At 44.3% G+C, this 26,443-nt stretch overlaps 1 protein-coding gene across 1 annotated transcript in view; it reads left to right on the top strand.

Moving 5' to 3' along the window:
* The window catches only part of NEFH (neurofilament heavy chain), a 39,163-nt gene extending 17,601 nt beyond the window's left edge, over positions 1 to 21,562 (top strand). Inside the window, exons 3-4 of the mRNA XM_075319977.1 lie at positions 14,584 to 14,708; positions 17,027 to 21,562. Coding sequence (XP_075176092.1) covers positions 14,584 to 14,708; positions 17,027 to 20,300 — 3,399 coding nt within the window. The 3' untranslated portion in view covers positions 20,301 to 21,562. The remainder of the gene's footprint in view (positions 1 to 14,583; positions 14,709 to 17,026) is intronic.
* Positions 21,563 to 26,443: the final 4,881 nt, after the last annotated feature.

Genomic DNA, 26,443 nt, shown 5'->3' with positions numbered 1-26,443 from the left:
GGGGACATTACTAAAGGATGGGGGCATTACAAGGATGGGCACAATACTATTGGATGGGGACATTACTATAGAATGGGGACAAGGCTGGGGACATTACTATAGGATGGGGACAAGGTTGGCACATTACTGTGGGATAGGGACATTACTATAGGATGGGGACAAGGTTGACGCATCACTATAGGATGGGGACAAGGATGAGACACATTACTACAAGATGGGGACAAGGATGGGGAACATTACTATAGGATGGGGCACAATACTACAAGGGGACCAGGATGGGCACATTACTGTAGGATGGGGCACAATACTACAAGGGGAAAAGGGTGGGCACATTACAACAAGATGGGGAACATTACTAAAAGATGTTGGCCAAAATTTCTATATAGTGATAATTGAAACACTATCAGTTACAAAAAAGGGATAAAATGTAAAAAAAAAACAAAAAAACAAAACAAAATAAGAGATGACATTTTTTTAGCATCAAATTTTTTTTTATATTTAAACAAAGAATGTGTACATTTGTTATAATAAACAAATGAAAAATGTTCAAAATCAGTGATCCAAAGGTGTGTAATAAAAATAAATATATATGGTACCAATAAAAATGACACTTTGTCCTGCAAAGAATGCGGCTCCCCAAATTATTTTTTTTCCTCTGTGCGGTCCATACACCCAGCCGAGTTTGAGACCCCTGCCTTAGAAAGACATAATCCATGCTAGTACAAAAAAAGGAGAAAACACAAATATATTAAGGAGAAATAATTAACTGTGATTTAAGTGCATTGCCTCATTCCGTATTCCAGTCTTTTCTCTGAAGGACCGTGCAGGTCCATGAATTATATGGTTGGCTATTTATTTAATTTGCCAGAATGCAGAAAAATGTACGGCAGAGGCAGCTTTACTGAGCGGTAACAATAGTGGACTAGGCTGATCACTGAGCTAATACAAACAGTAATTGCCTTAATAAGACGAATTAAAAATAAAATACTGACATTCTTCTTGCAGTGGGTGAGCAGACCCCCTGCAAAAGAAAGCATAGTTATCCCGGAAACGTTATTATTAAAAGTGTTATATTCTTTTATATTGTATTGTATTGTATTTTAATGTTAGGGCACCCCCTAGTGGCCGGGTGGGACGGCTGTTGCCACCGGGGAGGAGTAGTCGGCTGTATGACTAGGGAAGGTCTGTGTGTGTGGAAGAGAGTCGGATCCGGGACAGCAGTGTGTGACCATCGGTGGCAGTGTGTATGAGCGGAACATCAGGGGACGCCGGAGTAACGGAGGAGTACGCAACCTCAGAGGTCTGATTCCGCTGGTGTGGGTCCGGTGTGTGCTTGACCTAGGAGTGGGAGCCCGGAGAAGAAGAGTACCCAGGGCATATCCCCACTAGAGGGCGCGTTTGGACAGGTTGTCCCCAGCTCCACAGAAAACTGCCGTATTTGCTGTCCGGATTTGTATGGTGCCAATAAATGTTATCTTTTATTGCAAGCAACCTCTGCCTGAGGACTGTTTGTACACTCTCCGACGAAGATACTGATCTCCATTGTCTCAGCAAGCTAGCCCCCAACATGAAAGGAGTGATGGAACCAGGGATGTGCCTTGAAGCCACGACTACACAGCCAAAGGCCTCCCTGGCACATCACTTCATGTGGCGTAGTCGGCAGGATGCGATTCCCCTGCCTGGGACCCAAGAAGCCGGAGATCAAGTGGTGCCGAGTGTACCGTATCCGGGCTATGAGCGAAGATTTCCAGTCCCATGGTGGGATGAAGAAGTACCCAAGGCGTTGGACCGGGTACAAGATGGCGGCGAAAGGGCCGTTATCTGTGAAGTGGAAGAAAAGGCGCGAAAAGTTGGCGCCAAAAGAAGAGCCTGGGGCTGGCCGGTGCCGAGGAAGAGGCACGGAGTACTCCGCCCAAAGAGGGGAGGCGCCAGTTCCAGGGCATTGAAGACATACGAAGTGGGCGGTGTTCGGAAGAAAAAGAAGTACCGCCGCGGAGGAGTCAAGATGATGCGTGAGGCTGGGGGAGGATTCTGTTTAAGAGCGGGAAACGAAAGCCCGCCTCCTCTTTCCTCAGACTCAGCATCGACTCCGTCGCTACTGGACATACAGGAGACAGAGATGAACATGTCGGGGCAACCAGAGGAGCTGGCCACCACCATGGCTCTGGTCAGCCTAGGCCGGGGACGGCCTAGGTTTGCGGCTGCAAGCGAAGCTTCTCTTGTGGACCTGCCAATCGGACCGGGAGGTTCCACACAGCCTGAGAAAGTATCCTGGAAAACAACGTGGGATGCAAAGACCGGGGGCACCATCACGGAGGTCCGGGCCACATATGCGACGCACGCCCCTTGGGATCCTCCACAACCGGGTGCCGCCGCTGCTACTCCAACCACCTCATATGGAGTGCCGGCCGAAGAGCTCGCTGAGCAGTTGGAAGTGGACCACCTGGGCTTTGTCTGGGAGCCGGTCATCGTTCCACCCTCCGTACCCTACCCCAGAGCTCCGTCCCCGGTGCCTGACCCTGTCCGGGAACGTCTGGTGGCCGAAACCACATTCCGGGAGATGTTGGCCGGTCCCGGCGGAGAAGAGCTGGCTCTACAGATGACCACCGGAGTGGTCGTAAAGTTCAACCAGCAGGAGGGATATGGGTTTATCCGAGAAGTAGAGACCGGAGATGACTACTTCTATAACAGAGTTCATCTGGACGTGGAAGGATTGCCCAAACGACTCCATACTCTTTGGCCGGGCGAGAAAGTTCAGTTCTTGCCGGACGCAGGAAGCCGCGGCCTGTTTGCTGTGGGCGTCTCCCGAATGCCGACCGCCCAGGAAGCGGAACAGTGGCAGCAGGAGCTGGAGTGGGAGGAACTGCAGGAGCGGCGCCGGAGCCATCCAAGACCGGTCCCGTCCGCACCCTCTCAACCCCGGCGCACCTTGTCCGCTGCCCCGGAGACATCATCCGGCCCGGCCGCTGACCCGGAGAAGGTTCCCCCAGTGGTAGCGGTGACCCAAAGTGTAACCAACAAGCCGGTCATCGTTTTAGATGTGCCGCCACCTGCACCACAACCACCCCGGGCAGCGACGCCACCACCACCACCGGGAGCAGAAGCAGCTGCGTCAGCGGAGCCACCGTTTGCCCCCGTGTCCTTTCGGAGGATCCGCCGCCAGCCGGGACAGTCTCTGGGAGCTTACATCCAGGCACAAGCGGAGGAGTGGAAGCGGGCCTGGCCCCCAGAGTAAGTCCCTACCGTCCACCTGTTGTTGAAGTCCGGTGCTGTTGTTTGACCGGCAGAAGTTCTGTTGCAAAGTTGTTATTCCTGTTGCGTCTCCGGGCGCCATCGTAAGACCGGGAGCGCTGTTGAGCCTCCGGGCGCCACCTAAAGACCGGGAGCGCTGTTGAAGCCTCCGGGCGCCATCTAAGACCGGGAGTGCTGTTGAGCCTCCGGGCGCTACCTAGAGACCGGGAGCGCTGCTGCGCCTCCGAGCGCCCCAAGGACCGGGAGCGCCGCTGAACTGGTGCCGCTGTTGTTGTGGACTAACCTAACAGGTTTTTGTTTTAATGTGTGTTTATACTTAAGAGCCTTGCCGGGAGGCTCGGGTTTTAAGAGGGGAGGTATGCAGTGGGTGAGCAGACCCCCTGCAAAAGAAAGCATAGTTATCCCGGAAACGTTATTATTAAAAGTGTTATATTCTTTTATATTGTATTGTATTGTATTTTAATGTTAGGGCACCCCCTAGTGGCCGGGTGGGACGGCTGTTGCCACCGGGGAGGAGGAGTCGGCTGTATGACTAGGGAAGGTCTGTGTGTGTGGAAGAGAGTCGGATCCGGGACAGCAGTGTGTGACCATCGGTGGCAGTGTGTATGAGCGGAACATCAGGGGACGCCGGAGTAACGGAGGAGTACGCAACCTCAGAGGTCTGATTCCGCTGGTGTGGGTCCGGTGTGTGCTTGACCTAGGAGTGGGAGCCCGGAGAAGAGGAGTACCCAGGGCATATCCCCACTAGAGGGCGCGTTTGGACAGGTTGTCCCCAGCTCCACAGAAAACTGCCGTATTTGCTGTCCGGATTTGTATGGTGCCAATAAATGTTATCTTTTATTGCAAGCAACTTCTGCCTGAGGACTGTTTGTACACTCTCCGACGAAGATACTGATCTCCATTGTCTCAGCAAGCTAGCCCCCAACATGAAAGGAGTGATGGAACCAGGGATGTGCCTTGAAGCCACGACTACACAGCCAAAGGCCTCCCTGGCACATCACTTCATTCTCACCGTGGAATTGTATCACACTCCGGGGCTGCATTTTACTATGGCTTGTAGCTATAGTGTGAGATGAAAAGAGTTGTTATTGATAGATGACAGAACTGGAAGCTGAGACATTCTGCCAACAATGGCAATGATGACTGGCCACTTTATGGCTATGACCAAAAGGCCCAACCAGCTGCCTGTCATCGACCCACTTCTTCCAACATTGTCTGTATAGACACAGCAGAACTCAGTAGAATGCTGATAGTAATAGCATTGACAGGTTCTAGATCTAATTGCAGAGGTTTAGCTCCAATGTGTCAGGTGGGCATCAACCGTGGCATCTAAGGCTATGTGCCCACGTAGCAGATTTGTGTGCAGATTTCCTCCACCCAAAACTTTATTTTTTTGCAGGAAAAACAGAGCAGGAAAATCCCACTGTTTTTTAGGGGTTTTTTTATGCATTCATGTTTTTTTTTACGTCATAGCAATGATGGGGGTTCCTGTGCTGTACCCCCACGATCGTCACTGGGTCTCCAGCTGATGTTGCAGTTGAGACCCAGCTCTCACTGTCTGGAGCGGTGCCTGGCAGTTTAACACTAGAACTACTGAGGTAGTCATTTTGACTACTTTGCACCATGTATTTCTATATAGGTGTCACGAGTCCAGTAGTTCTAGTGTTAACCCCCTGAATACTGTGATCAATGAGATCGCAGCATTCCGGAGGCAGGGAGAGCAATCGCTTACCTTTCCCAGGCGATTGGGTCCCTATAATGCGGTCACAGGGACCCGATCACTGCTATGACAACCCTGGGTCGTCACCATGACAATCCCGGGTTACTTGGGTTATGGACGGCCTCACAGACCATGCCGCCTGCATGATGTGTGAGGCGAAGTGTTGGTGCTGCGAGTGCAGCACAGACAGATCTGAGCACAAGCATTGCAGTGGATTATATCAGACACAGGAAAAAAAAGGCATGATGCAGATTTTTTTCTGCACCAAAATCTGCAAAGAAGAAGTCTGCAACATGTGCACAGCAAGTGAGGATTCTCATAGACTTTGCTGGGATGGGTTTTCCTAGAAGTATTAATTAAAATCTGCAAGAAAAAAAACGCATTAAAAGAGCAGTAAAAACGCAGTGTGGGCACACAGCCTAATTGGTGAGACTAGAGAGAGGAGGGGTGTCCCTATCTCATTGGCAATTGCGGAAATCTAATAATTTGTTTAATGGCAGCCTAGGGTCCAGTTTGGGCTGTCACTATTGAGCCCCTGACAATGCTATAGATATTGGCTTATTAAGTAATCATTACTTGCCAAGAAAATTAAAAGGCTAGTCAACTTTAAGCCGATGTGTTCTGAAGAAACAGTCTACTGCTTTTGGCAAGATCTAGCTGGATCAACACACACCATGTATTTGGTACCCACCATGCTCTTTTACAATTCTATTACTTTGGTTAAGACGTGGATCTGACCTATGGATGGATCTCCATATCAACTGAAACATATACAGCTGTTATAATGATGTTATTCAAAGACTATTAGAAAAACTTAGATAATTACAGACAAAATCATTTACTCTGAATTTTTTTCATGCTTTTTGCAGATGGAGGGCTGTTTGCAGCAATTTAATATCAGTTTTCAATAGTGAAAATGAACAGTGATAAATGAAAAATACTGAGTGTAAACTAAAAGGCTATGTGCGCACTAGGCGTTTTTTCACGCTGCGTTTTATGTGCGTTTTTGTCCGCAAAAACGCACAAAAACGCAAAAAACACACACGCATTTTTACTGCGTTTTTGGCTGCGTTTTTGTGCACTGCATTCAATGAGTGAAAAACGCAGTGAAAAACGCAGAAATAATTGACATGCTGTGTTTTTGTGGTCACCACAAAAACGCAGCTACAAAAAAACGCTGTGTGCGGATAGCACTTCTAAAAACCCATAGACATTGCTGGGGAAGCAATGTCACAGCGTTTTCAGCAGAAAAACACGGTAACGCCGCAAAAAACACAGCAAAAATGTCTAATGCACACAGGGCCTAAGGGTAGTGTTGGCCAACTTTGCTACTGCGCCTTATAGATGTCTGAATTTCAACCATGTGTTATAAATAAAATATACTTTGCTGATCAGATCCAACATATGGCTTATAGGATGTGTAATAAATTCTTGTTCTATTACAGCATCACTAGGTACTAAGCTTTAACAACCGCTCATCCATCACTCGTGACGGCTTTTGTTACTCTCCTCTGCAGTGTAATCATCATGTCTCAATTTAGAAACCTTTGCTTCTTTTCACATTTAAGAGCATTGCTTTATACAATAGAGATTTATGAAACACTCGGGTATACCCTGGCAGCTGGGGTTATCCATTTTGAGTAGAATTGGGTAGGAATTGCATTTCTAAAGTACAAAGAAACAAGGCCAAGCAGACTTTACACAGAGCCCCCTCCTTTCATCTAGGATCAAACCAAAAAGTAAGGGTTTATATAAGTTGTACATGTACAGTACATAGTCATATGTATCTGTACAAATTATACCTCCATAAACTGTATATATAAATGTATTGCTTTTGGCATTGGAGGAAAGAGAGGACCTCTTACAGACCGGTCCTCCCTTCCTTTACCACTCCATGGCTCATTGATGCATCCTCTGTTGTGTCTCCCCCATACAACCCACCCTACCATTCTTCTTTTCACTTTTTTGTTTGGCCTTCAAGCTACCTTCATCCTCCACAGCTGCCCTCTTCTTCTGGGCAGCTTCTTCCTTTTTCTCCAGGCTAGGTCCACCTATAACGTTGGCAAAATTTAGCTTCCAGCTTTTTGAGGCCTACTAGGCTACACCCTCCCCTTTTGCCAGTTCAAAAAAAAAAGACCCAACGATCAAATTTAGGCTTCGGGTCATAGTAGCCTGTCAAACTGCACTCTGCCTCAACCCCTCCCATAGGTGTCAGCTCCATAGTGCCTTATTAAAAGTCAAGGCACATAATAACGAAGCCTGGTAGTGCTTTTTAATTAAGCACCATCTCATTTGCAGCCTACAAAGGATTTGTTTGGAGAAGGAAAGTAAATGTTTTATTTTCTCTCCTTTCATCTGCACAGCCTCAGTCTGCCTTCCTCCTTCCCCTTTGGCACATTGTTATAATAGGTAGTTTTAATTATTGCCTTCCATGGGTGGTGGAAGCCTGTCTCCACATTTCTGTTTCAGTGGTTACTAAATTGCCTCTTCTTGCAGCTGTAATCGGACCAACCTGGCATTCTTTCCTTTTACTCTGAGCTATACCTGTACATTATTATATAACTATAGAAACTCTTATTGCAGTTTACCATCGTTCCCATGTGTAATCTCATGGCTGCCTAGTGACTGCCAACACCAAACAGTTAAATTATCTCTTTTCATAAAGCGAGTAATTGTGCTAATGTAAGACCCTGTAAATGACATTATTATGCAGTTATAGCTAAACTAAGTGTGTGTACCCTGGATGCTGCAACTAACAGGCTTGGTTTTCTGGTTTTCATAGTGGGAAGTCTTATTGCTGTAGGCCAAGAATCACTCTAGATTCCACTGAAAGGGAACCTGTGATACGATTCATGCTGCCCAAACACGGGCAGCATGAATTAGAGCGTGACTACACAATTGTAGAGTATATTTTTCTTTGAAACCCTCCAGCTTTATAGAGAGGTTATGTTATAGTTTGAGAATGGATCCAGGGACCATAACCAGAGATGAGACAAATCCGGCACCACCCCCAGCCGGCTTTTGTAGTTGACAGGTGTTCTGCTATGGAACAGACAAATCCCACTGCAGTTGTCGACTTGAACCAAAATGAAACATGCTACCCAGTAGGGTTGTGAAAAGTAGCCAGGTCTCTACTGTGTGGTGATATTTGATAGCTGTTCATAGCCTAGGAGTGAACAGACTAGACAGCATAAAACATCTGGACCCAGGAGACTGGTACTAATATCCTTTGACTTAGCAGTAGACACAAGTAGATCAACACCTGTCTTAGTTGAACCCTCTATCTATGTCCTTCCTTTGTCTCTTCCCTTTAGATTTAGTCAGGAAGTTTAAGGCAGCGGGCATACTACAAATCCAATTGGCCACTGAATTGGCCTTGTTCCTTGAAGTCAAGGTACTTCCTAAGGGCTCGGTCTTCCATTATCTGCTTCGCTAAGTCTTTAACCACAGTCCTGAAATCTCAGCAAAAGCATTTTTTTTTCGTGATCTTTGAACTTTGAGCCTAATGTGCAGAATTTTCTTCAATCAGTTGGCCAACCAGCTTGACTTATCATCTCCCAATAAATCGCTAAGACCTCAATCTCGTCTGTGATCAATGCAGTCTTTTTTCCTCAAATTCTTTCTGGTACGAAGCCTTCTTTGGTGGCTGTCATCCAAATGGTGATTCAGTTGACATTTTATATCTGCTGCTTATCTCTTTTGTCCTTTATTATGACTTGCAATTCTCCTTCAACTATGTATTCATTGAAATTTACCCATACCATATGGTTACAGCTCTTCAAATCTGTCCAACATATCTTTCATCCTCCTGATCCACATGGTTAGTTGATTGATGCACTGCACTAGAGGCAAGACGGCAAGACTCTTTCTCCAACTCTCAGCTCTCCTCTTTTCTTTAGACATTACATTTTCTCCATTCTCTGATGCTCCTCAAGCACTGTTCTGCACTTTACCAGCCTTCCAGGTGCACTATGATTTTTTTCTTCCCCACACTAGTCTTGTCTGTCCCTGCCCATAGCAGTAGCCTATACCCGCAGTCTTCTGTGTCACCCATGGAAATCACGGATATGGATTTTATAGTTTGGTGATAAAAAAAATCTTTTTAATTTGCAAACAATTAATATCCCCATATACTGGACACACATACAGCATAGTGCCTCTAAGTGTACCGCTGTTGTCTTACGGCTTTTACAGCATCTTCATGTAGGTCATGCCATCACAACTTGTACTGTAATGTCTAGCTGTTGTCCAGATGACAAGTTGGTCCATCAGAGAAGAGTGTGGGACAGAACAGTGAAAGATCAAGTTTTTATTGTATTTTCATTGACAAAAAGCAGAATCCTCTTTATCTCTTTGTCTAGTGCATTGCAAGCCCCTGAAACCATGAATGATCTTGAAGCTCACAGGGGTGGGACAGTAGGCTGTTATTTGACTCTGCAGCTATTACGCCTAGTCAGGAATTAATGCAGAATCTCTAGAGACCACTCCAGAAACACAGCATCCCCCAGAAATGACACTGCCAGCAGGAAGAAAAGGAGCTGACTGTACAAAAAACAGCTTAGAATTCTCTCAGTCCTCATTCAGAAAAAATAATACCCATGACTAAATGTTACTTTCATACTGTTGAAGGAATATACACATTTACTAAATAGTATAGGTGATAACTTGGGGATCGGATGAGGTTCATTCACTAAGACCCTTAGTGTTCCCAACAACGGGGCTCTGAAATCCCATCAGCACAGAGCTGTGGAAGCGCATGCATACTACCGTTCCATTCATTTTTTAGGGTACTGCTGGAGATACAGTGTTATATTCAGTGATCTCTTGAAGCGCCATAGAGGAAAAAATAGAGTGAGGAGTCATTCTGTAATGCTCATGGCCGGTGTAGAGGCAGTGAGCGGGATGAGTGGACCCACTGGACCACAGGGACGATCTGGGATTACTCCTTAGTGGGAGCTTAACTAAGCGCCCACTGCGAGGTGGACGCCCGGTACCACTCCCAGGGCAGTGACCAGGACCGTGGCAGCTGACCCCCAGGACAGATGACAGACACAGGAATAGACGGATACAGGCAGGGTGACTGAGGCAGGCTAGATAGGCAGGTATAGACAGGAATGGGGCGCATGGCAGGGGCACACAGGTGTAAGGGGTAGTCAGACCCCTGGTAGTGAAGGAGCGTTTTTCCCCCCCTGAAGACGCCACAGTAGTATGGTGGCAAATTGTAAATGTTGATGGTAAAATGTTACCTGTCATAAACTGTTTCCCCACTAGGTGCCAGTGTAGAGCAGTGGTTCCCCTGGTAACAGTGGCAGGGAAGGAAGGGGCAGGGCAGCCTAGGTGGGGAAGGAAGGGTTCTGAATGCAGAGTCCAGTGTGCAGTGAGAGGCAAGCAAGCTCAGTCAGAAGTGCCGGGGCAGAGTGCAGGAGTGGGTGCTGTGGCAGTGGAGCGAAGAAGTTGCAGCTAATCCGGAGCCGGTAGTGAGTACTGGAGCCGTCCCCTAGTTCAATACAAATCCCTGGGAAAGGGCTGGACTAAAATCGGGATAGGAGTACCACTGCTAGGGGGATAACAATTGGCCCCTGCAGGCAAAGGAAAGTGCCCGTAGAGAAAAAGGAAACCGTTTTTGTAGAAAAGGACTTGTAACTTGTAACGTACTAAAGTAAACCTGCTGCAAACAGAAAGATGGAAGCTTTGTTTAATAAAACGGTGTTTGGTTTACCCGCTGCCTGCAATTGTCTCTTTCCTGAAAGTGAAGAAGGAGCTGGAGAGCACAGAAAGAAGGCTGTCATGAATGGGCCCCATGCATCCACACTCTGCCCCAACAACACACCTGTATTGCAAGTAACGGCCGGGCCGGGGTTCAGCCTGCGGCCCACAAGGCGAGGGGACCCGACTACACTCCCTGAGGCGCCCCCTGCCCCCGTTACATTTTGGCGTAGTCGGCAGGATCAAGCCTGCATGCAAGAAACCCTGACCAGAGACTGTGAGAAAGATCAAGTGGTGCCTGACGTGCTGAACAGGCCACAAGATGGCGGCAAGATGGCGGCCGTCCTCATGGACTCAGCAGAGGCACGAAAAGTTGGCGCCAAACGAAAAACGCTGGGCTGGCCTGGGAGGAAGAAGCCCAGAGTGCACCGCCCAAAGAGGGGAGGTACCTGCCCCAAGAAGCTGCAGAGGTCTAGAGACGTGGGCGGCGCCGCAAGAAAGAAAAGGCGTCATCAACGCTATGCAGACCTGGTGGGTGAAGCCGGGGGCGGAGTGTGTGCTAAAGCGGGAAAAGAAGAACCGCCTCCACCCTCCCCGGCGCCATTGCAATCCCAGCAGCAGAAGCAACAGTTCCAGTTACCTGCGCTAAACAGAATGGAGGCCAGGACAGACAAGCAAGCCGTAGCGGGCGCGCTGGTGCCCCTAGGACGCAGAAGAGAACGTCTGATGGAGAGCTCGGTGGGAGAGTTACCCACCATCACGTTGCCGGCAAGCATGATACCGGCCGTGACTGGAGTCTCGGAGAAACCAGCAAAGGTCACGTTTTTTACCTCATGGGATGCCGTTACCGGGGAAACGACGACGGAAGTCCGGGCCACCTACAAGTCCCGGCTGACTCTGGGGAGCGGGCCACCAGGAGCATCCGTACAGATTCCGGAGGCACCCGCGTCTGTTAAGGTAGGCCCTCTGCCCCCCTCAGGAGTTAAGGCCCTGTACTGGCAAGATATCCCAGAACCAGAGGTAATCGTCCGGAAGAGAGTGATTTGTTTGCCGTTGAAAACCGGTACTGTTGAAAGGCGGTGAATGTTTCCAGTTACAGTAACGTTAAAAGTACTGAGCCCGGGAGGAGCTTAATGCAGAACTGTGCGTGGACTCCTTCCGTGACTGTTAAGAAGGAATCTTGTTGTCCTGTTGTTTTCTGCCCACCCAAAGACCGGGAGCGCTTGGAAATAGCCTCCGGGCAGAAGGTCAGCTAAGACCGGGAGCGCCTGAGGAGGGCCTCCGGGCAGATGTGCGACTAAGACCGGGAGCTTCCCTGGAGGGACTCCGGGCTCCAAACTTGTGTGCCAGTCTGTGTGTTTTCCTACATGTGTTGTTTTGCAGGTACGAACCTCGCCAGGAGGCTGAGGTTAAAGAGGGGAGGAATGTAAGGGGTAGTCAGACCCCTGGTAGTGAAGGAGCGTTTTTCCCCCCCTGAAGACGCCACAGTAGTATGGTGGCAAATTGTAAATGTTGATGGTAAAATGTTACCTGTCATAAACTGTTTCCCCACTAGGTGCCAGTGTAGAGCAGTGGTTCCCCTGGTAACAGTGGCAGGGAAGGAAGGGGCAGGGCAGCCTAGGTGGGGAAGGAAGGGTTCTGAATGCAGAGTCCAGTGTGCAGTGAGATGTGAGAGGCAAGCAAGCTCAGTCAGAAGTGCCGGGGCAGAGTGCAGGAGTGGGTGCTGTGGCAGTGGAGCGAAGAAGTTGCAGCTAATCCGGAGCCGGTAGTGAGTACTGGAGCCGTCCCCTAGTTCAATACAAATCCCTGGGAAAGGGCTGGACTAAAATCGGGATAGGAGTACCACTGCTAGGGGGATAACAATTGGCCCCTGCAGGCAAAGGAAAGTGCCCGTAGAGAAAAAGGAAACCGTTTTTGTAGAAAAGGACTTGTAACTTGTAATGTACTAAAGTAAACCTGCTGCAAACAGAAAGATGGAAGCTTTGTTTAATAAAACGGTGTTTGGTTTACCCGCTGCCTGCAATTGTCTCTTTCCTGAAAGTGAAGAAGGAGCTGGAGAGCACAGAAAGAACGCTGTCATGAATGGGCCCCATGCATCCACACTCTGCCCCAACAACACACCTGTATTGCAAGTAACGGCCGGGCCGGGGTTCAGCCTGCGGCCCACAAGGCGAGGGGACCCGACTACACCCCCTGAGGTGCCCCCTGCCCCCGTTACACAGGTATGGGAAGGCAGGTACTGGAGACAGACACGGGGTTAACTGGACCTGACTACTAGCTAGCAGACTGGTATACTGACTAACTGAATGTGTTGCACAAGCACCTCTTCTAATGGGAGAATGCCTTAAATAGACTGTGCCTCTCAGCAGTGCATTTTCTGTAAATAGCACGCCGTCTCTTTAAGAGGAGGGCCGGTGTGCACGCATCTTAGCTGCACCATGGGTGGCATGTACAGCGCCCGAGAGGGGAAGGAGAAAGCAGCACACGTGGCTGGCTGGGGGAGTGTGGGGAGGACACGATTCAGCTGGGGCTGTAAGTCAGCGTTTCTGCAGAGATGCTGGTGCTACACATTCCTTCATTCCATGGAGGCATTTGCTACCCCTCAAAGATCTGCAAGTTATCCTTTATCCTTTGATGTTGGGAATAACTTTTTAATGAGAAAAACACTCTATAAAAGACCAACATTTCTAATGATACAACTATACTGAAACTAGGCTGAAATAATACCGCCACATCGTGACTACTACCTGTACAGAACAATATTATTTCTATAATTTTACTGTAAAGGTGACCTCTTCGTGCAAGACTTTTAATACGGTTTCCATGAACAGACTGCACTTAGCAAGTCTCAGAGATACCCCAGCCTCTAGTTCCCTGTACAGCAATCTGAACTTATAACATGGACGCCTTTGTTGTATTCACCGGAGAAGCTGCTGGCCAGTGGCACAACTTGGCAAGGAAAGTTGACTAGTTGTGTCAAAACCATAGAGGGCAGGTCCTAGACAAAATCATGATGCAGAGATGAGATCAGGAGGATAGCCAAGGTCAGAACCAGGTAAATTGAATCAGCAGTCGAATCATCAGACAGAGGGTTAAGTTAGTAAACTGTTAAAGAGTCAGCAACAGGGATCAAATAAGTCAGGTAAAAATACACTAAGTGGCAACTCTGAGCAGAATTCTGGGGTTTATGTAGGGTGCAGTACTGTCCATAGGCTACAGTTCGGAGATGATTGCTTCTGCTGAGCTGCACACCCACCCACATATCCTACCTGACTGGGCATCACCACATTTCCCAGCCACACTAGCATCTATGGCTAAACAATACCAGTGCCATCCAGAGCAATTGCCCACAACGTCTCTTCCGTCCAGATTGGGATGTGGAAGTTAAAAAAAACAAAACAAAAAACAACTCTAAGCAAAAATTATAACAAAATATCTGATGTTATGTCTTTTTTTTTGTACAAAATCACCTTTTTGGTCATGACACTTGTCTACCAGTAGACCAAATGGTATAAAAAAAATTCACCCAAAAGTCCACCAATACAGCCATCTCTAAATCTAAATTCATGGCAAATGTTGTACTGCAATAGCTATACAACTGTATGGCTCACCCCCACCACAAAAAAAAGAAATAAATTAGCTTTTAATTAGCCTACAAAATTATTTATTGCAGATCAGGGTACCTCATTTGCCAAATCTCATGGCATTATTATTGTTACACTTTTTTTTTTAACAATACGTGGCCTGACCGACATAACAAAATATCAGACTTTGTAAGGTCACAGTCATATCCAACTATGCACAAGACACCTGTGAGTATTCACTATGGAATTTTTTACTGATATAACCTTGTATTACTGTTACCAATATCGTAATCAACTCATAAAATCATTTCTTCAATCCAGGAAACTTTACATCAATTGGAAAATGAACTAAGGAATACCAAGTGGGAAATGGCTGCTCAGATACGAGAGTACCAAGACTTGCTGAATGTCAAGATGGCTCTGGATATTGAGATTGCTGCATATAGGTAAGGGTGGTCCTGGTTACACAATTTAACTATAATCCAGAAACCCATTATACGTATTTGGTGTCTTCAAAATTCCCACTGACTTTTTTCTAAAAAGTAAAAGGAAAAAAAAAAAGTTTGTCTTTAAGAATTTATCATGAAAAATAATATTTCATTCATATAAATTATGGGAAATTCTTATGAAGACAACTGTTTTGTAGGTAATCCTGGCATTTTTATCAGTACCATAAGTGATCAAGAGGTAGGGAAAAGAGAAATGGGACAAATAAAAGGGGTTGTCCACTATTTACAATTGGGCCCAGAGTGGTGCGAAAAAAAAAGGGTAAAGGGAAAAAAACCCCACCATTCCATACTCTACACTATGTCCCCCCCTACCCCGCTGGTCTCCTGGCTGTTTCTTCTCCCTTATTTTATTACATTTCTAGGAGGAAAAACAGATGAATGGCACAACACAGGATTCTATTAAAAAAAATATAGCTCAAACATGTTTTTTCAAGAGGCATTAAAGGGAATCTGTCACCAGGTTTTTGCCACGTAATCTGAGAGCAGCGTAATGTAGAGACAGAGACCCGGATTCCAGCGATGTGTCACTTACTGGGCTACTTAGTGTAGTTTTGATAAAATCACTGATTAATCAGCAGTAGATTATCATTAGTGGACTACTTGGCATGCTGCCAGGTAGTCCAGCATATTCATGAGCTGTGTATAAGGCTGGACTCACACGAGCGTATGGCATCTGATGCAAGAGCATCGGATGCGATATGCTAATGCCCCCTGGCTCAGGCTCTGCTGCGAGACTGAGCCGAGTGTCATGCGACTGTACCCCGATCTTGCGATCGGGTCACAGCTGTGAAGCTGTGTGTGGGCGCTGCGGAGGAGAGGGAGGGGTTAATCCCCCCATCTCCTCCACTGTCAGCCTGTGCGTATATCGCACTGCACTGGGATAACATCCGAGTGCAGTCCGATGTATCTCTCGCATCCATTCACTTGAATGGGTGCGAGAGATACGGCGGTAGCAGCAAAACGCAGCATGCTGCCGCTTTTCTCGCATCCAGAATCTGGATGCGAGAAAAGCTGACCGACAGCTCAACCTCATTGCCTAACATTGGTCAGAGTGCAATGCGAGAATTTCTCACATTGCACTCGTCCGATTTTCACGCTCGTGTGAGCGTACCCTTACTGCTAGATCTGCAGCAGAGAAAACAGTGATTTTATCAAAATGACAGCAAACAGCCTAGTAAATGACACATTGCTGGAATCAAGGTCACTGTCTTTATATGGGTAGTAAAAACCTGGTGACAGATTCCCTTTAAAGTATTTTTTTTATGTACGAGAGTGGACAGGTACTGTTTAAAGAAACATATTTTCTTTACAGACTTAAACAATAAAAAACCCTCATTTCTGTGAATTTATTATACTTTAGTTGGTAATTAGCTAATAGTAAAGTAAAATTTACCACTATCTAATCAGATTTGTATAATTTCCTCCTTAAACTATGTTATGTACAAGAAATTGTAAATGCAAGGGAACAATATATTCTATCTCTATAGTAAATAAATGAGACCTTAAGGCTATGTTCACACAGGGCGTTTTTAGTGCGTTTTTTTTCTGCAGCAAAACCTTTTCTTGTGACATGAAGTCTCCTGGTGGTTTTCTGCCTTTTTGGTTCAGACTTTGGTGCGGTTTTTATGGCGTTTTTGCTGCGTATTTGCTGCTTTTTTTTACTGCGTATTTTGCACCTCCTCAATGACTCGTAAGGTCAAAAACCATGACAAAAACACTGAAAAGAATTGACATGATCATTTTTTTCAAAAACATAGCCAAAACTAAGGAGGTTGTCAAAACAGTCAGGAAAAAACACAGGTGTTTGTGTGTGCATGAGATTTCTGGAATCTCATAGACTTTGCTGCGACTGTTAAGGCAGAGTTTTATTAGCATGGTTTTGCATAAAACCAAGGCAAAAACCATGCTAAAAAAAAACAGATCAAAAATGCCCTGTGTTGATCATAGCCTTAGTTAGCATGTTGTAAATAAGTTTGAGATTTATAAGACCTTATAGATAAGATTTTTGACATTTATAAATTTCTTCGCTTAAAGCACAAGTCTGGATAGACTTTCTAGAATATTTAACATAACATAGCCACGGAAATGATAACCAATGAATCTTCTTTTATTGATTGATCGACAACTACAGTACAAAAAATAATGTAAAGTATTTGTTGCTGCTGCATTATTTATACATGTTGAAACAAATAAAAGGTAATTTCAAGAACATTATTCTTTGAGTAATTAAAAAAAATATTTTTTTTCGTTGTTAGAAAGCTACTTGAAGGAGAAGAATGTCGTATTGGAACAGGTTTTGACTATTTTCCTTTTGATGCAAGAAGCCCAAGGATGCCAAGCACACCCAAGCATATTAAAGTGAAAAAGGAAGAAAAAATCAAGATTGTGGAAAAGTCAGACAAAGAAACAGTAATTGTAGAGAAACAGACAGAAGAAACTCATGTGACTGAAGAGGTGACAGAGGAAGAAGTGATCACATCTCCAATTGAGGAGCCTGAAGAAGACGAAGATGGGAAGACAATTGATGAATTGTCAGAAGAAAAAGCAGAAACTGATGTAACAGAAGAGGAAGAAGTAGAAGACCAGGAAGAAGATGGAGGAGAACATGAAGAAAATGAGGTAACACAAAGTCATGAAGATGAAGAAAAAGAAGTAGATAGTAAGCCAGGAAAGGAGGAAGAAAATCATATATCAGACAAAGGAGGTGAAACAAATGAAAAAGATAAGACTATCCTCAAGAAACAAGAAGATAAATCTGCAGACAAAGAACAAGAAAAATTAGGGAAGAGTGAAGATGAACTTAAAAAGAAACAAGAAAAAAGCAAACCAATCAAAAATGAAGAAGAGGATGACAAAGAGAAACCTGGAGCAGCAAAAAAAGAAATAGATGAACAAAGTGAAGAACATGAAAAAACGTCCAAGAAAAATGCAAAACCAGAACCAAAAGATGAACTTCCTAAAAATGAACAAAAAACAACAGACAAGAAAGAGGAAAAAAAGATGGTTAGCCATGAAGAAAAAACAGACACTAATAAAAAAGAAGATAAAATAAAACAAGATTCAGGAAAAAAGGAAGATAAGCAAATAGTCAGCAAGAACGAAGGGAAGGGAGAGGATAAGGAAGGAGAAAAATTAAAGTCAACAAAAAAGGGAGAGTATATTAAAACAGAAGAAAAAACAACTGACATCAAAAGTAAAGACAGTGATATTTCTAAGGAAGAAAATAAAAAGCCAGTTAGTAAAGAAGACGCTAAAGCAGCACAGAAACCTGGTGATGAAGATCAAAATAAAAAAAAAGAAGAAAAACCTGATAATGGGCAAGACAAAATTAAAAGTGTAACTGAAGATGAAAAGCCACCAAAGGAAAAGAGACCACCCAAGGCAGAAGAAAAGGAGCAACATAAGGAAGAGGAAAAAGAGCAAACTAAAGATGATGAGAAAAAAAAGGACCCTGTGAAGGAAAAAGTCAAAGTTCAACCTACAGAAGAGAAGAAACCAACTAAGGTTGAAGAAAAGCATCCAATGAAGGAAGAAGAAAAGAAACCATCCAAATTGGAGGAGAAGAAACCTCCTAAGGTTGAGGAACAGCCAAAAGTAAAAGAGGAAGCTAAACCAATTAAGTTGGAGGAAAAGCATGAAGTAAAAGATGAGGAAAATAAACTGCAAAAGGTTGAAGAAAAGCAAAAAGTAGAAGAAGAAAAAAAACCAACTAAAGTACCGGAGAAGAAACCCCCAATGGTTGAAGAGAAGTCAAAAGTAAAAGAAGAGGAAAAGAAACCAACTAAAGTGGAGGATAAGAAACCGCTTATAGTTGAAGATAAGCTAAAAGTAAAAGAAGAGGAAAAGAAACCACCTAAGATGGAGGAAAAGCCAAAAGTAAAAGAAGAAGAAAAGAAACCAACTAAAGTGGAGGAGAAGAAACCACCTATGGTTGAGGAAAAGCCAAAAGTAAAAGAAGATGAAAAGAAACCACCAAAGGTCACCGAAAAGCTAAAAGTAGAGGTCGAAGAAGAGAAACCAACTAAAATGGAGAAGAAACTGCCTGTGGTTGAGGAAAAGGCAAAAAAACCACCTGCGGTTGAAGAAAAATCAAAAGTAAAACAGGAGGAAAAGAAACCAACTAAAGTGGAAGACAAGAAACTGACTGAGGCGGAGGAAAAGTCAAAAGTAAAAAAAGAGGACAAGAAACCAACTAAAGTTGAAGAGAAGAAACAGACTGAGGTTGAGGAGAAGTCAAAAGTAAAAGAAGAGGAAAAGAAACCAAATAAATCAGAGGAGAAGAAATCTCCTACGGTCGAGGAAAAGCCAAAAGTAAAAGAAGAGGAAAAGAAACCAACGAAAGTGGAGGAGAAGAAAACGCCTACCGTTGAGGTAAAATCAAAAGGAAAACAAGAGGAAAAGGAGCCAGCTAAAGAGGAGGTAAAAAAGGAAAAAGAACCTGTGAAAGAAAAAAAACATGTGGAAGAAAAGAAACTATCTAAGATTGCTGAAAAACAGCCCGTGAAAGAGGAGGAACAGAAGCCATCTAAAGTGGAAGAAAAGAAACCAGCTCAAGTTAAGGAAAAGCAGCCAATAAAGGAAGAGGGAAAAAAGCCAGCTAAGGCGGAAGTAAATCAGCAAGATATAGAAGAAAAGGTTAAACCAACTAAAGAAGGAGATAAAGAAAAACAGGTAGAAAAGAAACCATCCAAAGAAGAAGAGAAGAAACCAGCAAGTAAAGAGGAAACACAGAAGGTAAAGGAAGTGGAAAAGAAAACCCCTAAAGCAGAGGAAAAAAAAACAACTAAGAAAGAGGAGAAACAATCATCAAAAGGAGAAGAAGAAAAACCAAGTATGGCAGAGGAGAAAACAAAATCTGAGGCTGAAGTGAAGCAGCCAGTGAAGGAAGAGGAAAAAAAGTCTGTTAAAACAGAAAAGAAAACAACTAAGGGAGAAGAAAAGCAACCTGTGAAAGAGGATAAGAAATCAAGTAAAATAGATGAAAAGCTATCAGTTACCAACAAGTCAGAGGATAAGCAGCCATTGAAGGAAAAGAAACAACAAAATGAAGATGAGCATAAATCAACTAAGGAAGCAGTTAAGGAAGATGGAAAAAAGACAAAGACAGAAGAGAAAAAAACACCTAAGGCTGAGAAGAAACCAGAGGAAAAACAGTCTGCTAAGGAAGATGATATAAAAGCATCTAAATTAGAACAGAAGCTGAGCAAGGAAGCAGAAAAGCAGCTAGTCAAAGAAGAAAATGGACCTGTTAAGGCAGAAGAAAAAGTAAAAAAAATAAGTGAGGTAAAAACAGACAAGGTGCCTAAAAAGGTGAAAACCCCAGAGACAGAGCAACCTACTAAAGAGATGAAAGAAAAAGGAGATAGTCCAAAATTACCAAAAAAGGTCAAAGACACAAGCACTTCAAAGCAGTCTAGTGCAGGTGTTACTCAAGGTACAAAAACTAAGCCTGAAAAAAGTGAGAAGTCTTCTGGTACAGATCAGATAGCAAGTGAGCCCTCTCGAGAAACAAAGAAAAGTGAAAAGTAAACTAGCTTATAAAAACACCAGCGCACACAGATGGTAGGAACCACCAAAGAGGTCAAAAGAGATCCAAGAACGTCGCTCTGGAACTGTCAATCTCAGAGACACTGCTTTGATGGTGAACCCCACTGTACTGCTGAGCAGAACATGGACAAAAAGCCAGCCGCTTACTAGAGTGATCAGGAGCAATAGCAGCTCTGCAGGTTCCTCTAGTCCAGTGGTCCAGTTCTATTCTTGAGAATCCGTAACACTATGTACTACTCAACATGTAGAATACACTTGAGAGGTATAACCCAAGGGTCACATAGAGGGGTTAATAGCAATATGACAAATGCATTCTTTTTTTTTTTTTCCACTGTAGTAACTATTAGAGTCTTGAAAGTAAGATATAGTAGGAATACACTTGAAATTGATCTTATTAGGCATATACAGTAAACGTAAGGTAATGCATACAATGGATTATGGGTATGTTAATGAAGATATAGTGAGGGGATATTTAGAGGTAAATCTTACCACATTTGGAGATCCTGTTATATGGCTATGTAGGATTCTTTGTAACACCTTTCAACAATCTCACCTAGTCTTCTTACGGAGAGTAATCCCTACTTGATTTATTTTATTAAACCAGTAAACAATTGGAACAATTACGTTTCCAGACTATTGTTCTAGTAAACACACCAAAGATTTGGGGGTATAATAGAATATAATAACCAAGACCCTTAATAGTTATATAATACATGATCAGGAAGGTTGAATTAAGTGCGTCAGGGGACACATGCAATAATTTCTATTTTAGCATATGGAATATGATAGTTAATGCAAGCATAGAAGCCATGTATAACTGCTCTGCGTCTACAGGACACATCCCCTACTATCAGTTCACAGATGTACCGCACTTGCCTGTAGACACCTGAGCCAGAAAACTCTTCCAGTACAAGATGCCTTCTTAGAAAAATAATGAATGTAGTGATATCAAACTTCAGGGAAGTAATATAAGTGTATTTTAACAGCCATATGAAAGCAGTCATTAAGTAGACACTTTAAACACACTTGCACTCTTTGTTCTTGTCAGCTATGGGTACAGTACTACAGAGCTTTTATTGTGACCATTTCACATGATCCAGTCACACATCCTTCTTCGTGGTAACTTGTTTTAAACTAGGCCTACCCAGTTAACCTCAATATCTTACTCTCATATCAAGAGGGTAGAAAAGAATTCCAGCAACAAAGTCCAACGGATAGTAAAACCAAAAATCCTAATTAGTTCATATTAAAAATCCATAAAAGTATCCAAACAGGGTCCTGTGCAAACAGAGGACGCGTTTCAAACCGAATGGTTCTTAGTTAGTCTCTAGCAAAGACAATAACGATGAAGAGAAAACACTGAAAAATACGTTTCGTGTTGCAGTGGTGGCTGGAGTAAGGGTGAGAAGCGCTTCTCACCCTTACTCCAGCCACCACTGCAGGCGCTGTATCACATTGCTCAGGGCCATTTGCTCCTTCCACCTTGATCCAGAGTACAGGATTCACCATCTTTTCCCTGGATTAATACTATCCATTAAGCGCGTAATTCACTATTGGACATACAGAGCCTCTTTGATTCAACACGAAACGTATTTTTCAGTGTTTTCTCTTCATCGTTATTGTCTTTGCTAGAGACTGACTAAGAACCATTCGGTTTGAAACGCGTCCTCTGTTTGCACAGGACCCTGTTTGGATACTTTTATGGATTTTTAATATGAACTAATAAAGATTTTTGGTTTTACTATCCGTTGGACTTTGTTGCTGGAATTCTCCTTTTCTACAGTCTGGTTTGCGGTTTTCCCTTTCCGTGCACGAGTCCTGGAAGCGGTGGGTCCCCCCTCGGCTATACGTGAGCGGATATCATTTTTTTCTTTGTTTCTCATATTAAGAGGGTACCGGAAGCTAAGATTTAGGTCATTGTTTGATAGAGTACATACATTTAAGGGCTGCTTAAAGAGGTTCTCCAAGAATGAGATAAAATGGAGTCCCTGATATAATTTAAACTGCAGCCCATCCTAGCCATGTGTCAGTGTGGGCTGACACTGAAGATATACAGCTTCTTTCAAGTCTTAAGAACCATATCAACTATACCTCTGTCAGTATGCAGCAGGGCTTTCAAGTGTAAAGAACTATGTCACTTTCCTGCTGAGCACAGCAGGGATGATCTCCAGGGATGTCTCCAGGGTCATCCTCCTTAATGATATAAAGCTGTCAGATTGATGGAAGAGGATGAAGCTGAAAATCTACTTGTCCAGCCCAATATTGGTTAAAACATTTCTTTACACATCAGAGCTCATCTCCTGCTCTCTGACTGAGGTATATGTGCTACAGCTCTTCTCAGATGAACCTCAGGTTTTGGAAATTGTAAGTCTTCAAACTGTAACCCATACTGACACATGACTGGGGGGGCGGCAGTTTGAATTATATCAGGGAATCCCTTTAATCTCATTCTTGGAGACCCCCTTCATGGAGAAAAATATACCCAATAGAGCAACTTTGCTAATAAGGTTGTATTCACACATCCTTATTGATTGTCAGTGTGCAGTCTGATTTTTTTTTTTATTAGACAGCACACAGATCCATTCAAATATGTTCTATTCTGATTCTCAGACTCAGATCAGCATAGGACATGCTCTAGATTCAAGGATTTCATTCTTGGGTCTGTAATTTTAAAGGGAATCCGTGAGCAGAGTTTTACTATGTAATCTGAGAGCAGCACATTGTAAGGGCTGAGAGCCTAATTCCAGTGATTACTAGGTGGTATGTTGCTATTTCAATACAATTACTGTTTTATCAGCAGGAGATTATCATTATACGACAAGGTGTCTTAAACCTCCTAATCAACTGCTCTGTGTAACCACTGATTAGCAGCTTTGTGCCTATGAACAGTATACACATAAATCTGTCAATCAGTGGTATGGGCAAGGTTATATATGGCACAGCAGTCAGAGCACTGATAGATCTGCAACAGAGAAAACATTAATTTTATCAAAATGACAGCATTCATACCAGCAAAGGGATACATTGCTGAGATTACACAGGAAAAACCTGGTGACAGATTCCCTTTATCAGATGTCTAAATAGAGCTAGTTTATTAAATGGGTCAAGTGTGCTGTCCAGTTACAAAAACAATTGTGCAGCACCCGAATGTTAGAATGCACCTTAAGGCTGCAGACACATTAGTGTATGGCATCCGATGCGAGAGCAACAGATGCGATAAGCTAATGACCCTCGGCTCAGGCTCTGGTGCGAGCGTGAGCCGAGTGTCATATGACTGTGACCCGATCTTGAGATTGGGTCACAGCGGCGAGGCTGAGGGTGGGCGCTGCGGAGGAGAGGGAGGGGTTAATCCCCCCATCCCCTCCATTGTCAGCCTGTGCGTATATCGCACAGCACTGGGATAACATCCGAGTGCATCCGATGTTTCTCTCGCACCCGTTCACTTGAATTGGTGTGAGTGATATGGCTCTCGCAGAGAATCGCAGCATGTTACGATTTTTTCCTCAGTCCGATTAGGGCTGAGAAAAAAAAAAATCGCTGATCTGAGCTGCAGCATTGTCTTACATGGTGTAGAGTGCAATGTGAGATTTTCTCGCATTGCACTCGTCCGATTTATACCTGCGTCCCGGCTGCAATGAGAAAGGACGGAGGTGGGCGGGATGTTTACATCCTGCTCATCCCCGCCCCTCCGCTGCTATTGGCCGCTTGCCGTGTGACGTCGCTATGACGCCGCATGACCCGCCCCCTTAGGAAGGAGGTGGGTCGCCGGCCACAGCAACGTCGCAGGGCAGGTGAGTGCATGTGAAGCTGCCATAGCGATAATATTCGCTACGCCTGCAATCACAGGATATCGCACCTGCGACGGGGGCGGGTACTATCGCGCTCGGCCTCTCAAGCATCGGCTTGCGATTTCGCAGCATGTAAAGTACCCCTTAGCGTACCCTTAGGCTAAGAAAATCACCTGCCATCTATTGCAGCTCCAAACTGGAGACTCTTCAGTTTTCCTTTTTCTCACATTTTAGATTCTTATGAGTGCAATATCTGTGATAGAGGGATATTAGAGGTAACTGCAGGTACTCCTAGTGAAGGTAGACACTAATTATGTGCAGGTTGTTTCAACGAAGAAGGAACAGCAGGACATGAAGTAACAGCTGAAATGGTTTGTGGTGTAAGATGTATGGCTTAAATGTGATTACCAATGCACTATTGTAGTCTCGATTATCTTGCTTACCGATTTGTGCAATATATAGATATATATTAATAAAACTATTCTACAAAGTATGACATGTAATCTGTTTTTTTTTGGAAAGAGTCTTCACTGAATATTTCTAGAATTCGTCCAATACCACAAATAGATTATGAATTGGTCCGTTTCTGTTACGTCATCACCGGAGTCCGCTCCAGCGACTTCTGCTCCGATCGCTAGGCGACGCCGTGCTCCTGCCGTGGATGGTGCTGGTGATGGGAGAGGAGTCGATGCCAGCGGCACCGGTGGGTGCAGGCTCCGATCATCCACTGGGCTGGGTTATCTTGGGATCTGCAGTACCACTGGCTGACTGTGGGTGGCGTGTGTCTTCCAGCTGAAGTTGCCAGCGTTCAGCTACAGCCAATGGGAAGACACCACACCTTTCTTAGTTCGCCTCCTGTCTGCTGACCTCTGCCAGAGATAATTCTGATTTCTTGGCTCCTGATCTGCCCTATTCTGTTTTGTGATTCCTGTGTGCTGACTTCTGCGTGTTTTCTGACTACCCTTCTGCCTGCTGTTTTTGTACCTTGCTGCCCGATCCGGATTTGACCTCTGCTATGTTTTCTGATTAGGTCCTTGCCTGCCGATTCTGTCCCTGTTCTGCTATTCCTGGTTTGACCCTGCCTGACGACTACTCTCATCGGACTGCAGCCTTCCACAGGTAGTGATCTCCAGGGCCCTGTGTAATTCCAAATCCCTGTATAGGGGTTAAAGGGTTTCAGGGTTCTGGGGATCCTGCTTGGTGAGTGGCTTCCCTCTAGCCTGTCCATTACATCCCATCTGAGTCTGTTGATCCAGGCAGGCGTTACAGTTTCGGAACCAATGCATGTAACAATCTCTACTACCAAAGTCCAAGGGACAGACAAAATCAATCAATTTTACTTGAACTTTTCAATAGCTTCTAGCAGCACAACTGCATGGGTACTGATCAAACCAGACAGCGGGAGCGGCTAATACCGATGGTGCCCATATTCTACTTCTCAGCTAGAAGGCAATGGAGGGCTGGAGTTTTGCACTCCGATCAGTGTTTGCGAAGTGTGTAGGATAAAGTGTTTAATGTATGAGTGATATGCAGCGTGTGTTAGTGTGTTAGTGTGTGTGTGTGTTAGTGTATGTGTGTGTGTGTGTGTGTGTGTGTGTGTCACTCTCTCTAGGGAGGAGGTTTCTATAATATTATAGCATAGTGTGCTGCCAGCAGTGTGTGCCAACATGTGCATACAATGTATCAGTGTGTGAGGCGGGACCCAATACAATGTCTGTGCAGAATGTGTTCAATCCACAAGAAATACATGTCAAGCCTTCAATTTATCTTCCTGTTTTATTGAGTTACAAAATTTGATCCAAGTAGATCAATCAGCCAGAGTATTAGAACCACTGATGTGGAGGTGGAATATATTATACGGAAAGTGATCAATCAGCTCTTAATGTTGATGTGTTGAAAGATGTGTAAATGGCAAAGTGAATTTGAGCAATTTAGACAAGGGTAAAATTGTGATGGCTGGATGACTGGGTAAGGCTGCGTTCACATGTCCTGTAATCATGCTACAGATCTGTTGGGAAAAAAGTTCTGAAAACACAACTTTTTTTTTATCCATTGTTAAAAAACTGATGTCTGAATTATCTAATTTTTTAACATAGGAGTCTATAGAGAATGGATTACTATTTAGTCATCCGTTATTCTTGTATTTGTAAGTGATAATTTTTTTTTCTTACAGGATCCATTTAAATAGTCAGTTAATCATTTAACCAATCCGTTCTCCATAGACTGTCATGTTTAAAAAAAAATGGATCCAGACGACAATATTTTGCCAACGGATCTCTGCAGGATACGTTCTGATTACAGGACATGTGAACTCAGCCTTCGAGCGTTCTCCAAAAT

Source organism: Anomaloglossus baeobatrachus, chromosome 1 (assembly GCF_048569485.1).
Source record: "Anomaloglossus baeobatrachus isolate aAnoBae1 chromosome 1, aAnoBae1.hap1, whole genome shotgun sequence".
Taxonomy (NCBI): Eukaryota; Metazoa; Chordata; class Amphibia; order Anura; family Aromobatidae; genus Anomaloglossus; species Anomaloglossus baeobatrachus.
Note: the sequence above shows the minus strand (reverse complement) of the source record. Positions and strands in the feature narration are given on the sequence as shown.